At 40.4% G+C, this 16,486-nt stretch overlaps 1 protein-coding gene across 5 annotated transcripts in view; it reads right to left on the bottom strand.

Annotated features, from left to right (window-relative positions):
• Window positions 1–16,486, bottom strand: part of TTC7B (tetratricopeptide repeat domain 7B) — a 311,774-nt gene that overhangs the window by 166,386 nt on the left and 128,902 nt on the right. For all 5 annotated transcript variants that reach the window (XM_073349423.2, XM_073349422.2, XM_073349421.2 and 2 more), the window contains 2 exons: window positions 14,092–14,155; window positions 9,132–9,269 (listed from right to left, as the gene is read on the bottom strand). In XM_073349423.2, coding sequence (XP_073205524.1) covers window positions 9,132–9,269; window positions 14,092–14,155 — 202 coding nt within the window. The remainder of the gene's footprint in view (window positions 1–9,131; window positions 9,270–14,091; window positions 14,156–16,486) is intronic.

Raw genomic sequence — 16,486 nt, forward strand, 5'->3', positions numbered from 1 at the left:
AATACTCACCTGCTGAAGTGAAGAAACAGATTGTCAGAGCCAGAAGAGTACCCAGAAGTCACCTACTGCAGGACAGGTCCAACAAAGAAAGTAACAGAATGCCACTAGCCGTCACCTTCAGCCCCCAACTAAAACCTCTTCAGCGCATCATCAAGGATCTACAACCTACCTTGAAGGACGAACCCTCACTCTCACAGATCTTGGGAGACAGACCAGTCCTCGCTTATGGACAGCCTCCAACCTGAAGCAAATACTCACCAGCAACCACACAACAAAAACACTAACCCAGGAACCTATCCTTGCAACAAAGCCCGTTGCCAACTGTGTCCACATTTTTATTCAAGGGACACCATCATAGGACCTCATTACATCAGCCACACAATCAAAGACTCATTCATGTGCACATCTACCAATGTGATATATGCCATCATGTGCCAACAATGCCCCTCTGCCATGTACATTGGCCAAACCGGACAGTCTCAACGTAAAAGAATAAATGGACACAAATCAGACGTCAAGAATTATAACATTCAAAAACCAGGCGGAGAACACTTCAATCTCCCTGGACACTCAATTACAGACCTAAAAGTCACAATAATTTAACAAAAAACCTTCAAAAACAGACTCCAATGAACTGGAATTAATTTGCAAAGTGGACACCATTAAATTAGGCTTGAATAAAGACTGGAAGTGGATGAGTCATTACAAAAACTAAAAACTATTTCCCCATGCTAATTTCCCCCTACCGTTACTCACATCTTCTTATCAACTGTTTGAAATGGGCCATCCTGATTATCAGTGCAAAAGTGTTTTTGTTTTTTTCCTGCCTGCTGATAATAGCCCACCCTAATCAATTACTCTCATTAGAGTTGGTATGGCAACCCCCATTTTTTCATGTTCTCTGTATATATATATCTTCCTATTGTATTTTCCACTGCATGCATCTGATGAAGTGGGCTTTAGCCCAAGAATGCTTATGCTTAAATAACTTTGTTAGTCTCTAAGGTGCCACAAGTACTCCTCGTTCTTTTTACTGATACAGACTAACATGGCTACCACTCTGAAACCTATCACCATCCATATCCTCACCTTCCTGGAAACCTATGCCACAAATGAAGAAAAAGCCTGCTGCTACAAAATCAATGGCTATAAACTCATAGCCAGCAATTACCACCCAAAATATAGGCTGGCAATATACAGGAAGCAGGAGATCAACTAAAATGTGGTCCTACTTCCTACAGTGCACAAAGAAACAATTACAATCTCTGTGCGCATTGTCAAGTTTACCATCATCATCATCATATACAAACCACCCCATGTGAAGTGCCCTCAATCAACTCTGCCAACCACACAGGACCCTGCTGTATTTGTGGTGGACTTTAGTAGTCACCACACACAGTGGAGCTAGGCAGCAAACAATACTGCAGGTGAAGAACTGACACAGTGGGCATCAGCAAATGATATACTCCTCCTTTTTGACGCAAAACAGCAAGTCACTTTCCATTCTGCAAGACAGGGCACAGGATACTGCCCTGGCCTGATGTTTACCTCTAAAGAGGATACATGCACACCAATACCTGCATCACGGATTGTCCTTGACAACTTCCTGAACAGTCAGCACAGATCACTACTGACCCACATTGGCATTCAAATTCCAGTACTCTACTTAAAACCAGCGCCATGCTGGAGCTTCAAAAAAGTTGACTGAGCCACTTTCATGACAACTGTGAAGAATACAATCTTCCACATTGTCCCAACCCTGAAGACTTTTGACCGTTTGTCACATTCCGAGGTGCAATCCAGACCAGTGAGGGGATGTGTCACCACATACCCTACAATGCTTTGCTGTTGAAGTTCCTGCGCCACACTCAAACAGCCTACCAGCGTGCAGGTCATATCCTGAGCGCCTCTTTACTGCTGTAGCCCTGGTCCAGCAGCAGTTACCCCAGCAGCCTGTCAGTAACACACCAGTCACACTTCGGCTTCCATCAGCCTTGGTTACTATTTGCAGAGCGACCCCAATAAATTCCCAGTCCTGAATTTTCCCAAAAATGTGTGTTTTGCACTCTCCAGCCCTATCCTGGACAGTTCAGACACTAAGCTTTGTTGCTCCTGTATGAAGCCAATATTCAACAGTTTGCTACTTTAACTGGAGTTACCAAACAGCTCACTTTAAACTCAGAATTATATTGGTTTAGATTTAAAAAAAAGTGTATTAACACAAGAAAATAGTATTTTTAGAGAATTCAAGTACAAGAGATTAAGTTAAAAGTTGTCACAAGCAAATAAAAGTGAGAACATGCATCTAAAAGTCTAAAACGTAATCAAGCAAGTTTTGATTCAAGGCTTTGTTTAAAATACACGTTCTCACCCAGTGTTTTCCAGCAAGATGGTGACTGACCCTTCCCCTGGCGAGGATCTCTCCAGGAGGCCCAAAGGTGCTGGTGCCTTTGTCTTCTTAGGTGAAAGAGATAATTTGGGGATTTCTGCTCTTCTCTTTTACAGTTCAGTGAACTTTTAAAGTGGATTCTTCCGAAGATTACCCCTCAAAGCAAAGTTTTCCAACAATGAGGTAGGTGACATGGATTTAGGTGATGAAGGACACTCCATGCTGTCTCCCTTCACATGTGTTTGTTGAAATGTCAATTTGCTTTGTCTTCTGCCATCTCCCCCTGTTGACTCTAGAATCCTGTTTACTATTTATGCGTAAATTGAGGTAAACACACATTCATATGTTTAAGATAGACCCGATTAACACCTTTTGCTTAGGCAGTGCTGTGTGGTTTTCAACATGTGCTAATATCATACTGGGGGATTTCATAACTTTACATATAATGTTGCTACATAAATTTCACCATATTATTGACCAGCGAGTTACTAGTTTTCAAATGATACCTCACAAGGCATATTTCATATAAAGATTATTACAGCAATGTGTAGGGTGTGAATACAGGGGTGTTTTCAGTCACACCATTTTACTGAGCTCCTTCTTTGTGGGGGAGATTAGAACATCCTCCAGGGACACAAGTCATTGTATACTCCTTGCTGGACTGCAGAGAGCCAAGAGCTCTTCCATAAATATGCCAAGTGTAGAGACTCATAAATTGGAAAGCCCTCCTGGCAGCACTGGATGCAGCAAGGTGGAAACAGTAGCCCGAATGAACACAGTCTACATTTCATACACACAAGCAGATGTTCCTGGAATCTGCTGAGACACCTGGGGGCTACAAATCCCTTGCATTCCATTAGGATGCAGGTGAAAGATAATGCCATTATTGCTAAACTTTTGTGGATATCAAAACAGCTAGTAGACAAACAGTAGCGCAGGCAAGTCCAGCATCAACTCCAGCAGGTGAGGACCCACACACTCTTCATTATCCCAGTGGTTTGGACCATTCACAAATAGGGAGATCGATGCAGTCAATGTAGCCACAAAACTGGGAAAAGCAGCAGAAGAAGATGGCATCTATCTCAAGTTCGTTCCTATATAACCTGGGTCCACTGACATGGAAATGGATGGTCACCAACATCCTAGAGACCAGTGAAATCCCCACTGTGTGGAGAGATGCCAAAGTCATTGCAATCCTAAGGCCTGGAAAACCTGCACATGACCCTTCTAGTTATAGGGCAATCTCCTGTTTAAGAACCACCTACAAGGTGATGAAGTGTATGAGTTGGAATCAAATCGGGCCTGCTGCAGATACCAGTCTACACAAGGAGCAAGCTGGTTTCCAACTGCATGGAAGTTGCTGTGACCAGGTCCTGGGCCTCACTACAAACACCAAGGCTGGATTCCAACAAAAACTCAAGATCACTACTGCTTTCATTCATCTGTCAGCAGCACGTGATATAGTCAGGAAGGATGCACTACTACTGAAACTGGCCAAAGTGATCCTGAGTGCACACTTCCCAGCTGCTGAACACCAGCTTAGCAGCCAAAGGATGTCCGTACACTTCGCAAGTCAAACCAGCAAGCCATGTACTTTCAATAATGGGCTACCATAAGGCTCTGTACTTGCTCCAATACTCTTCAGTGTATACAAGAGCGATATCCCTGAAACAATAGCGCAGAAGTTTCTGCATGCTGATGATTTGGCACTCACAACTCAGGCCCCATAACTTTAAAGAATTTGAAGTAACCCTTACATCTGACCTTAAGATCATGGAGGACTACTTCCAAAAGTGGTGGCTGACACCAAATCTGAGCAATTGGCAGTCTCTACTTTCCACCTTGAAAACAGAATCATAGAAGGCACTAACTGTCTAGTTTTATGGTGAAACTGTGCGTTATGACCCAAAGCCAACACATCTTGGTGTCATTCTTGACCACTCACTGACCTTTCATGACCACCTCAAGAAAGTAGCCTCTAAAGTGAAAGCTTGCGCCAACATTATCCAAAAGTTAGTGGGAACAATCTGGGCACCAACTGGTTTGGTGCTTCGAACATTGACCTTAGCCCTGGTATAGTCAGTTGCACAGTACTGTGCACTAGTTTTGGACAAGAAGCTGCGATAGTCAACTTGTGGATAGGCAGCTGAATCAGACCATGTGTATCATGACGGAAACTTTACAATCAACACCTCAACGGTGGCTTTTTGTATTTGCAAACACTGAACCTCCAGCTATCTGTTGAGACATAGCCACAGTATGAGAACTTAAACATGCCAAAAACTATCCAGAACTTCCCATCCAGCAGGCTACACACCCCAACAATGACTGAAATTTCAAAAACCACTATGGACCATCTGCAAACACTTCAGGTCTCCAAATCCAGTGAAGGGAAAGTGTCTTAACCTCATCTATGGTTCCAAACAAGCACATTATTACTAACCCAACAAACCTCCTTCCTGGTTTCGACCTGTCATGCAGATGTTGGACAACATTGAACTGCATCTGAACAAACCATGGAAAATGCAGTTACTTGATGCACAAGTGGAAAATCAAAGACTCACCTTTCATGCGACTGCAGCAAGAACATCCAAACCATTGAAAACATAATAATGCAGTACTTCAAATATGGATTCAAAGGTGAAATGGACAATGGTTTATCAGATATTGTCACAGAGGAGGCGTTGAGATGGCTTATGGACCTACAACTGCATCTACAGAATGTTGCTCTGCAGATGCCATACACGCATGTGAGAGAGAGAGAGAGTTTTAAAAGATTTAGCTGAGGAGGATTCTGAACCACTGGTGTTGATTTTTAACAAATCTTGGAATGTAGGAAAGTTCAAGAGAAAAAAGGCGAATATACCAGTACTTTTAAAGGGGTAAGCAATGTGATCGGGGTAACTAAAAAGGGCAGGTAGCCTGACATCAATCCTGGGCAAAATCATGGAAGGACTGATATGGGATGCAATTAGAAAAAAAATAAAATAAAGATTGGTAGCTTGGTACTAATCAGCTCTGTTTTATGAAAAATAGGTTTTGTCAGATAAATATGTCTTTTTTGAAGAGATCACAAATTTGCTTTAGACATCATAATGTCTAGACAACTTTGTAGACGTAATATTCTGAGACTTTCGTAAAAGATTTGACTTAGTATCACACAGCATTCTGATTAAAACCCAACGTTACACAAAAACCAGTATAATGCATGTTAAACGGATTAAAACCTGGCTAACAGACAGACCTCAAAAAGTAATTATAAACAGAGAATCACCATAACAACAAAGGGAGCTATTTCTAACGGGGATCTGGTTTTGCCCCAATGCTATTCAGCATATTTACCAATAATCTGGAAGAAAATATAAAAGCATTGCTGATACGTTTTGCAGATCACAAAAATTGGCAGAGTAGTAAATAATAAGGACAGGTCACTACTATAGAGTGACCTGGAGTACTTGGTAAACCAGGTTCCTCTGAACAATATGCATTTTAATATAGCTAGATGCAAGGTCATATACCTAGGAACAAAAAAAATGTCATACTTTCAGGATTGATGGAGTGGGGAGGCTGTATTTTAAAAAGGATTAGGGGTCATGGTGGATAACCAACTGTACATGAGCTTTCAGTACAATACTGTGGTTAAGAGAGTTAACAGTTCTTGGACATATAAGGAGGAAATATCAGGTAATCGTAGAGAGAGGGTATTATCTCTGTATACAGGACTGCTGAGGAAAGGACTGGAATACTGTTGTCTAGCTCTGGTGTCCATACTTTAAAAATGGAAAAAGCGTTCAAAGAAGAACTTTAAGAATGATTTGAAGTCTAGAAAACATTTCCTGCAGTGAAAGGCTTAAGAGGCTCAATCTATCTAGCTTATCAATGAGAAAGTTAAGAGGTAACTTTATCACAGTCTGTAAGTACCTGAATTTACAGAAGATTTCTGGCAGTAGAGGACTCTTTAATCTAGCAGACAAAGGCATAATGAGATCCAATGGCTGGAAACTGAAGCAAGATAAATTCAGACTAGAAATAAAGCACACCATTTAACAGTGAGGGTAATTAAGCACTGGAATAACTTAACAGGGGATGTGGTGGATCCTCCATCACTTAACATTTTTAAATCAAGACTGGATATTTTTCTAAAAAAGATATGCTACAAGTCAGACAGATGGTATGGATGTGATGCAGGAATTACTGTGTGAAATCTGATGGTCTTTGTATGCAAATGGTTACAGTAGATAAGCATAACGATCCTTTATGATCTTAAATCCATTAATCTAGATAAAATAGAACTGGGTTTGTTTTCTAGTGACCTGCTTGGGGAAAGATGCTGTTGGTCCAGAAAGGTCTCCCCCGAATTCACGAAGGACCAAATACACTTCATCACAGTAACTACATACATATTGATCTCTATGTTAATTCCGAGAGCACACACTATAGAGTTCCAAAAAGAAAAGGACTACTTGTGGCATCTTAGAGACTAACCAATTTATTTGAGCACGAGCTTTCGTGAGCTACAGCTCACTTCATCGGATGCATTCACACAGAATGATTTTTGGAAGATTTGAAATGTTATACAGAGAAGTATCTTTATAAATGTAAATAAAACCCTTACTATTCTGGCCAGAGGGGAAAAAACCCAAAGAGATCAGGAAATAGATATAAAGGTCTATTCCTTGACTCTGCTGAAGGCACTTCATTACTTTCTGCATGAGCAAAAACTGTTATTGGCTCCAAAAAATGGCTGCCTTTCAGGAGCACCTACAGATCATCACCTGGTTTCCAGAACACAAAAGGTAATACGAAGCTCCAAGGAGGAGCCAAAGGAAAGGTCAGGCCAAGACAGGATGACAGGCTATCTGGAAGGAAATTTCCTCTGCTGGTTTGATATTTAGATAGATTAATTATAAACAGGAATTACCAACTCCTTTTTGACCAAGCTGAAGTACATTAACACTAATGGATCAAAGACTTTTCAAATTTTATTATTTTTACATTAACAACAACATTAAGCTAGAGGCTCCTGGCTGGTGACCAAAGAATCTGAAGGCAGATAAGCTGCACAATGCCATGGGTGGTTGGAGAACACTAGATCCTGAAAGCCTGGATGTTCTGGAATATTTTGGACAATAGTGCATGGGATTTAAGAGCTAGCTGAATGCTTTGTCGATATGAGAGTAGAACAGATCTTACAGAACATCTGACAGAACAGTACATCTGTATCTTTCCATCAAGGACAGGCATTATATTTTGACATACATTTTATTCTGATAGATAATGTCTTTATATAAGTTGTTTTTTCCACATATAGAATAGCTGCTTCATGGCAAGAGTATCAATATTTTTAAACGTTATGTATTGGGCCAAGATTTTCAAAAACGTATGACTAAAAGTAAGCTTCCGAAAAATGGCCTGATGCACAAAATAACCCAACAGTACTGCAATGGACTCTACCTATGAAGGGTTAGGCCCCAATCTGGCAAAGACTTAATTTTAACCATAGGATGAGTCCTACTCAAGAGCCATGAAATCAGAGGAAGTTTCATGATGCATCAGTATAATTGACATGCCTACATGCACTGGAGGACATTGGGACATACCCTGGGCCATTCATTTCTGAAGTGCACGAACCTACATTAATACACTAGGATACATGCTTAGCAAATGAAGCTCCAAACAAATTCTATGTAAACACCACATAGTGGATATACAATTTCGGAAACAAAGTAATTTACTGGAAAAAAATTTAAAATATTTGACAATCCAAGATTATGTTGAGAAATGAAAGCCCTACCTAAGCTTTTATACTGTTTGGTTTCATGGAAGGGCTACTATTACTGTGATAAAAATTGCGTGTAGACCACCTGAAGCTTCAAAATGCTGACAACAGGAGGAAATACTTCCATTTCAGAGTTGAGCATGAGGAGATATTGATATGAAATGCTTCACAGACATTATAACACTTCTGAATTTTTTACTTTAAGTAAAGAATCCTTCAGTGAATGTTCTGAGGCATATTATTAACCAGGTAATCAATTCCTTGACAGACTTTTCATGTCAAGTGAAACATATGGAATTCAGGTGTAACTAGGGCTCATCGTGGATACAGATGGCTAACCTGAATCTCAGTTAATGGCATTTTGCTGAATTCAAGGCATTGCTTTAAGCAGGACAAAAACCTTCTGTTCTGCAAAGAGCCTAATTAGCCATTATGCATTTGAGAAATAAGAAATTACACTTTAAAATGCCCTAAACATGTAAGAAGGCATACCTAAAAAGAACAGATTTCTATATTACATAATTAAATAAAACTCTTCAGGCATCAAATGCAATTTCTATAGCAGAGATCTGAAGAGACAATTAATGAGGGAGAAACTCGTTATTAGCTATGTAAGAACCAGGTATTATTATTATGAACAGCATTTTAGAGCAGTCACAATGGTATGAGACCAAAGGGGGAAATTATATAAAATACTTACCTCAAAAGAAATAGTTTCATAAATTCCTTTTCCAGCTATTCACTAATGAGGATTTATTTATAATACAATTGTTACGGTAGAAGATTTTTTATGAAATTGTTTGGATCCTTTTACTACAACATAACTGAACAGAGTAATAAATTAATGGCAATTTTTGTTTTAAAATGACCACAGATAGTTTTGTCATCTATATTTCATATATGTTAACAGTTGGAAACAAACTGAAGACATGGCACTGGAAATATTTACTATTACAGACGTACCTCTGATAGCATTTCATATTGACCTCTTCTCCCTAAGGCAATTGTAAGCAAATCATAGACCACAGATGCACTTTGCAAACTGATGATGCGATCATTTTTGTGCTCTGGTATTCTGCTCAGTACAGCATCACGGTTAGCCTGGAAGACAGCAGCAAGAAGAAATTTAGGGTGTCAGTCTAATCTGACTAACATCTTGGTTCTGGTCATTATTAATGTGTTTCAAAATACCAATCATCACTGAAAGCAAGTGACCAAACAAGATAGAAACTTCTGCTCATTTTGCATTTGATTACTTGTATTTAAACAAAAGCCTGTTTGATGCCATTTTTTCACACTACTTTTTGTGAGGGATTTAATATACGAATTAACCCTAATCCAGTGTTTCTGTAACTGATTTACTTTCACTGTTATGTTCTAACTGTATAAAACAGAGAAAAATAATTTTGTTAAAAATTATCTAAAATGAAGCTGTACTTTGCGGTTTAACTCTGGCATAATTAGTGCTTTATTGTCTTTTGCATCAAAATAAGGTACAACTTTGCTGATTGATCCAGGCTGCTGGGGTCTTCCATCCTTCTTTCAGAGAGTGCCATTTTCGTTCCACTTACTTCATCTTCTGAAGGTCATTATGACAGTGTCTCTCTCTGGGATGAATAAACAGTCTCTTCCAAAGATAACCCACACCGATACAGTTCAATGTATATTCCATAAGAAGGGCCGCATACAAGAAGCTCAGCTTCTCCAATCCTATGGCTCAAGCGTAGCACAGAAATGTGTACATATTGACAATACTCTGCACTTCTCATGTGCATTTCATCTTATGGATTTAAAAATGTTTTACAAAGACTACAGAATTACAACACACCTTTTTACAAATAGGCATACTGAGGTACAGGCAGATTAAACCAACTTCCCCAGGTTAACAGAGGAAGACTTTTGTAGAGCAGAGATAAAATTCAAGTCTCCTGATGCCTGTGCTAGGACTTAACGACAAGACCACATGTGCTCCACTTTAAAAGGTTACTCCGAAACCAACCTCTCCTATTCTCCATCATATAGTTATCACAAAACCACCAGTCTGAATACGTCTTGTCTTGAAGTCCTCTAATTCTACATGCTTTTAAACTGAAATTTAGAATTTCATTTCAAATTTCATTGTTGCAGACTACAGACTTGAATTTGTATGGGTAGCTATAGCGTGAAACAAATTAAAGATCAGAAGTGAGACGCTCCCAAAGTGGCTGGGTTTTTTTAGTTTTGTTTAAATATTAATGACAGTCAGAGGACCCTCTACAGAGCTGAAGAACAAGCTGATAACAGCATTTCTTCACCTATTAATCTCATCTAGCCAGAAACCAAACATTATTTTTAGCAACTTGTTTTCATTTCTACTTAAGTTTCATTTCTATATAGTTTGTAGATTCACATTAGAAGTCAGAATGGACAGATTTCATTCCCCACTTATAGAAAGATGAAAAATCACACATTAAAATCCAAAGTACTTTTTAGTTATTTTAACCGGCCAACATTTTAGGCTCTGAAGACACTGGATGAAAGAGTCTATAAAATCAGGATAATCAAACACTAAGTGGTAAATTTTCAAAGTGGTACATGGGGAGTTACACACACAAATATTCCATTAGTTGTGAACTTAACTGCCCACATCTTCCTTTGAAAATGTACTCCCATATGTGTAGAATTTGTTTTCTTTTGATCAACAAGTATTTGGCATTTACTTTCTCCACTGTATACATATTTAGCTTCAAAATCTCTTACTTTTATGGTTGCATATGTAATCATGGTAACACCATGTCAGTGGCACTGACTGCTTGCTGCCTCTTAAGTGCAGTCAGCTGTGACACGAACACTGCTGCTGGTACCATGGCAGCCTATACCCTGAGAGTAGGGAGAATTCTCCCACCCTAAGTATTAAAAACAAATTTAAAATTGCTTGAAGTAGGAAAAGAACTTTCATACATATGTGTGAGTATTTTAAAGGTCCAGTGTCTCAGACCTACTTACGAGTCTGACCCCTCTACAGGATCTTATCTAGATAAGCAAAGCAAAGGTAGGCATGTACTACATATGTACGGAAGCCAGAGTACAAGGGCACTTTATAACAGCAACAATGATAATGTAATAAATTGACTACTGGAAATTATCTATTTAGAAGACTATGCAATTTCTGGAAATGTTCTGCATCAGGACTGTTTCAAATAGGAAGAATGATGGTAGCAATACCAATATTTATGTGCTATCATATTAACAGTAAGTTTTTTCAGCTATATAGAAGTAATGAAAATATTTTCATGAGTTTTAAAAATAAATGACCAAAATAATCATTTTTATCATTTACTGCAATACATGAAAGCACTTATGTGCTTTTGAAAATTTCACCTTTGGTTCATTATAAGTAGGGGACAAGTTTCAGATTCATTACACAAAGTGAAAAGATTACTGCTGGAGGAATTCTGCACCAAAAAATTATAAATTCTGTACACAATATTTTAAAATTCTGCAAAATTCTGCCTATTTTAGTAGACAAAAATAACACAATATACACTAAAAGCTGTTTTATCTAGCATGTTGAGGGAATGGGGGGTGCCGGTAAGTGAAAAATGATGGTTAACTAAGAGGGAGGGAGTTTGGGTGCAGGAGGGGGTACAGGGCTGGGGCGTGAGAGGGGGCGCGGAACTTGGACTCTGGGAGGGATTTTGGTTGTGGGAGGGGGCTGGGGGTGCAGAAGGGGGTGCAGGGTGCCAGATCCAGGGGCCGCTCAGCTCGGGCAGCTCCCTGAAAATGGCAACCTGTCCCAGCTGCTCTTAGGCCAAGGCGCAGCAGGCAGCTCTGTGCGGTGCCTCTGCCTGCAGGCGCTGCCCCGCAGCTCCCATTGGCCACAGTCCCCAGCCAACAGAATCTGCAGAGAGAGTGCTCGGGGTGGCACCTGCGGGCAGAGGCAGCGGCCCCTGGATCTGGCACCCTGCAGTGTGCCCCAAGGCCCCTCCCACACCCAAACTCCCTCCCAGAGCCTACGCTCCACACCCCCTCTTGCGCCCCAACCCCCTGCCAGCCCCGCGCCAACTGGACTATAAGCCGGCATTTCAATTAAGATCAGAAATGCTGCTTTACAGAGCTTTCCAGTTGGGGAAGTGCCTGATAAAACAGCTTTTACTGTAATCACACCAATTTCAATTATTTTTTGGTCATTTATTTCAAAATACCGATCAGGAAGCATGTCTGTAACAATACAGACAATAAAAAAGATTCAGGAAATGTTTTTTGACAAATCAATTCCTTACTAGGCATATTAAGACAGAACTCAGAGTAATAATTCATTTAAACTACTGTACGGAACCATATTTCCTGCGCCCCTCAGAAGCAGTGCAAAGACTTGGGGAAGTCAGGCGTAACAGAGGAGCTTAGGGAGAGGGAAGTAATTGTTGGGAAGGAGCCTGGGTATGAACTTGAAGGGTTGTTGGGTTTGGGTGGGAAAAGTATGGATCAGGTTTTTTGGAGAGGGCAGGAAGGGATTGTTAGGGCATGTCCCTCATGCAGACCTCTAGCCTCTCCCATTCAGTCAGGCACATCTTTCCCAGTCCCTATGTGTCCCTGCTCCCCCATGTGTCCTTGCATCCCCTGTCCCTCCACCCCAACTCAAACACCCACTCCTCCCATCCCCATGTGTCCCCGCACCCTCTCCCCCGTCCCAATGTGGTCCTACACCCTTCTCCTCATGTGTCCCTGCACCCCCTCAGTCAGTCCCCTCCCCTCATCTCCATGTGTCCCTACCCTCCCGCCCCCATGTGTCTGTGCCCCCTCTCAGCCACACCCCTTCCTCCCTGTAGCTCTGTACCGCCTCCCCCTCTACCCAGGTGACCCTGCACCTCCTTCCCCCCTGTGTCCCTGCACCTCCACTCCCATTCTGCGCCTGCTCCAGTCTGTCCTCCCTCACTAGTCCTTATAAGCATTGTCTGACCCCTCAGCAACCCCACTCTGTCTGTCTCCACATATCTCCTGACTTGGTCTGACAGGTGCTGTGAAGAAGGCAGGCTCTTTCTCTTCCACATCGTAGCTGGAGCTGGCCAGAAAAGGCTGCTGTGTTCTAGTGCCACAATGCCCTCTGGTGGGCAAAAGGTGTAACCACAGCAACTTTTCAGCAGAAGCTATTTTCTGAAAAAAATGTGCACGGCATATAAAATATGTACATGCACAGTGGCACAGAATTCCCCCAGGAGTAAAAGATTTTGTATTGACTGTTTTAAGAGCATAGGATGTAACCGACCTTGCTTTAGTAAGTTACCAGCGGGTAGGTAATCAACGATTAGTAAACCTCCCCAGAGCAGTAGCATGGCACCCTTTTAACAGGTGTCAGTAAAGACATTGAAAGGAAACAACCACAGGGGAAAATCAAGGGTTTACAAAAAACACAACACCAGCAACATCCTATGATGCCGTATACAGACGATATGCCAATATCAAGAGTTATTTGAAACTTGAGTGAGATCTACATTTTAAAGCACTTCAGAAAAGAATTGTTGGCCATATACACATTGAAGAGGTACATGTATCTAATTTTTGTTTTTTGTGATTACAACAAAAACTACTTGAATTTTCAAGCTTGCTTCTCCGAATGGCAGCAGCTGCTGTAACAGCTGTTCACACTGATGTGATGCCAAGTGAAAGACTTGGTTTTGGGAACAGACTCTACCTCCCTTCCCTAAAACTAAAGGAAGAGTAGGTTCAGCCCAGAGACAATGCACTTAGTCTCAAAAGGAAAGAGGAACTCAGAATCATAAGACCCTCACAGCACTTCCTGCTGGCTCCCTGTCAGAGTAGCAATAGCTTTAGTTCCAGAAGGAACTGCTTGCCTAGTTTTGTAACAGGAAATGGGACAAATGTGCTCTAAAGACAAATGACAAAAGTGACATAAAAAAGTTTTTAAAACAGCAGTTTAACTTACCATAGATTCACTAATCAGCAACAACAATAGAGCTTCTTCTGTATTTTCTTGAGGACAAAAAATGCTGTCAAAAAATCAAACTTTAGTATTTATTAAAATACAAGTAGAGCATATTACTGTTAAGAATGGTGTATATAACATTAAATGTTCATATGCTATGATTATTAGTTGATTTTTAATATCCATAACAATGAAAATCTCTATACATATTAGAATTTTAGTTTCAATTATTAGTTTTATTTCAATATTTTGATTTTCCTTTAAAAGAATAAGTTGGCAAAACAGAATGAACAGAAGCACCACACTGATCAGAGTTGAAAACAAACACTCCAAATACCCCAAATACCATGTAATTTTGACAGCTGTAAAAATGTCAGTATTCACAATTAAACAAACCTCCCACTCTAATTGTAAGTGTGCATGAACTGCAACCATAGCAACATGGGCACACTAAAATAGATTTTCCCTCAGCTTACTAGAATAGGATATTGATTAAAATTTTAGCGATATTTAGACCCCACTTGCATTATCTCTGCATTAGATATATTTTACATTATTCTTACCAATGCTGTACTGTACAGCTCACTATTAAAACAAAAAGCCACTCCAGTTTCTGCCTTTTCTATGTGCCATCACTCTCATCACTTCCTAAGCACTTAAAACATTTATTTCCAATTACTTAATTCTGAAGGCCCCTACCAGCCTATGCAACAGATTGCAGAAAGCAGTTATCCAGACACATTCCACGAGGCCACAATTCCCCTCTGGTGCAGGGGTCGGGGGGAGGTGAGGGTAGAGAAGTAAAATCTGTCCAGGTATAGAGCTAGGACCCTCACCCTCTCCCAAAGCAAAGGGAAACCAGGTATCAAATTGTGACCAAGTCACAATATCGTCTCTGGTCTGTTCTTGGGGTAGAGCACCCACACTCTGCTCTTCACTCAGCGCTTGTGGTTACTCTACAATCAAGCTCTTAATTTCTCTCACCACTAAGAGACACTGGTTACAGGTATTACGGAATTTGCTTAAACTACACTGAATTACTGACAGGGAACTAAGGGTTGTCTAAGATTTAGACATGTTTTATTTCTTAAAGATGCCTCAGATCTATCAGGAAATTTACCGTGAAACCATGAACTCATTTTAGACAAAAAGTAGGTTTCATCTCAAGAATAGTGCCTCTCCCCCACCCGCCTTTTTTTAAATAGATGGCCTGTTATCAATGCAAGTCGATGTCAAAGTCTCTTTTTAGACATTAAAGTAAGGGTACAAAGTAACTTCCAAGACAAACTATTGTTTATGCAATAAAGAAGTTTCAACACATAGTTAATACTGCTAGCACGACCAAAAACTGCCAGAAATGGAATAATGCATCTGTTAAGAAACTTGGCTTCTTTATTCCTTTAAGGAAACACTTCAGAGAGGTGACATACAAACCTATAAATATTTTAGTATTACTCTAAAAAGCTGACAGAAGAACTAAATGGGCTCCACTCACAGAAGTCCATAGTGCTAAATGAAACAACTAGACAATAGAAAAAATAAAAAGGTGAGATCTTAGAGTCTGAAGGCAAATATTTTAAGCTACACCCACAGTGTTAATGTATATCTGTTGATTCCCTCTCCAGTTTAAATAAATGGCGGATACTTACCTGTAACTGGAGGTTCTTTGAGACGTGTGAACTCTATCTGTATTACACATGTGGCTACAAGGACACAGGCAGTATAGATATTTGCAATATTGTCATTCCAAAGGTTGAGTCTGCAGAAGAGGTTTGGACTAAAGTATAATGTTTTGTGAAAATGTAACAAGTGTCCAGTGTAGGTACTTCTTGGAGAAATGCTACTGAGATTGCCTGTGCCCTAAAGAATAGGCTCTCACTCCATCCAGGGGAGGGAGATAGGCTAACTGACAACAAAGGAGGATACATCCAAAAATCCCCACCCCCCTCCACCTGCTCCCATAAGTGCGCTGTGTCCCTGCTTCTCCTCCCAGGTATGATTCTTCAACATAGAGAAGAATCGGTAGCAAATCTGAAGGTGGAAGGCAATTTGGGTGGAAGTGATCATAGTTTTTTTCCTGATTTCTTACTTAAATCTCTTTTGCTGCAGATTAAGCCCATTACTTCTTGTCCTACCTCCAGTGGACACAGAGAACAATTGCTCACCACCCTCATTATCAACAGCCCTTAATGTATTTGAAAACTGTTTACAGGTCTCCCCTCAGTTTTCTTTTCTCAAGACTAAATATGGCCAGCTTTCCCCCCATCCTTCATAGATCAGGTTTTCTAAAACCTTTTATCATTTTTGTTGCTCTCCTTTGGACTCTCTCTAATTTGTCCACATCACTCCTAAAACCCAGAACTAGGCACACTACTCTAGTTGAAGCCTCACCACT

The sequence above is a fragment of the Lepidochelys kempii genome, chromosome 6 (genome assembly GCF_965140285.1).
Source record: "Lepidochelys kempii isolate rLepKem1 chromosome 6, rLepKem1.hap1, whole genome shotgun sequence".
Classification (NCBI taxonomy): Eukaryota; Metazoa; Chordata; order Testudines; family Cheloniidae; genus Lepidochelys; species Lepidochelys kempii.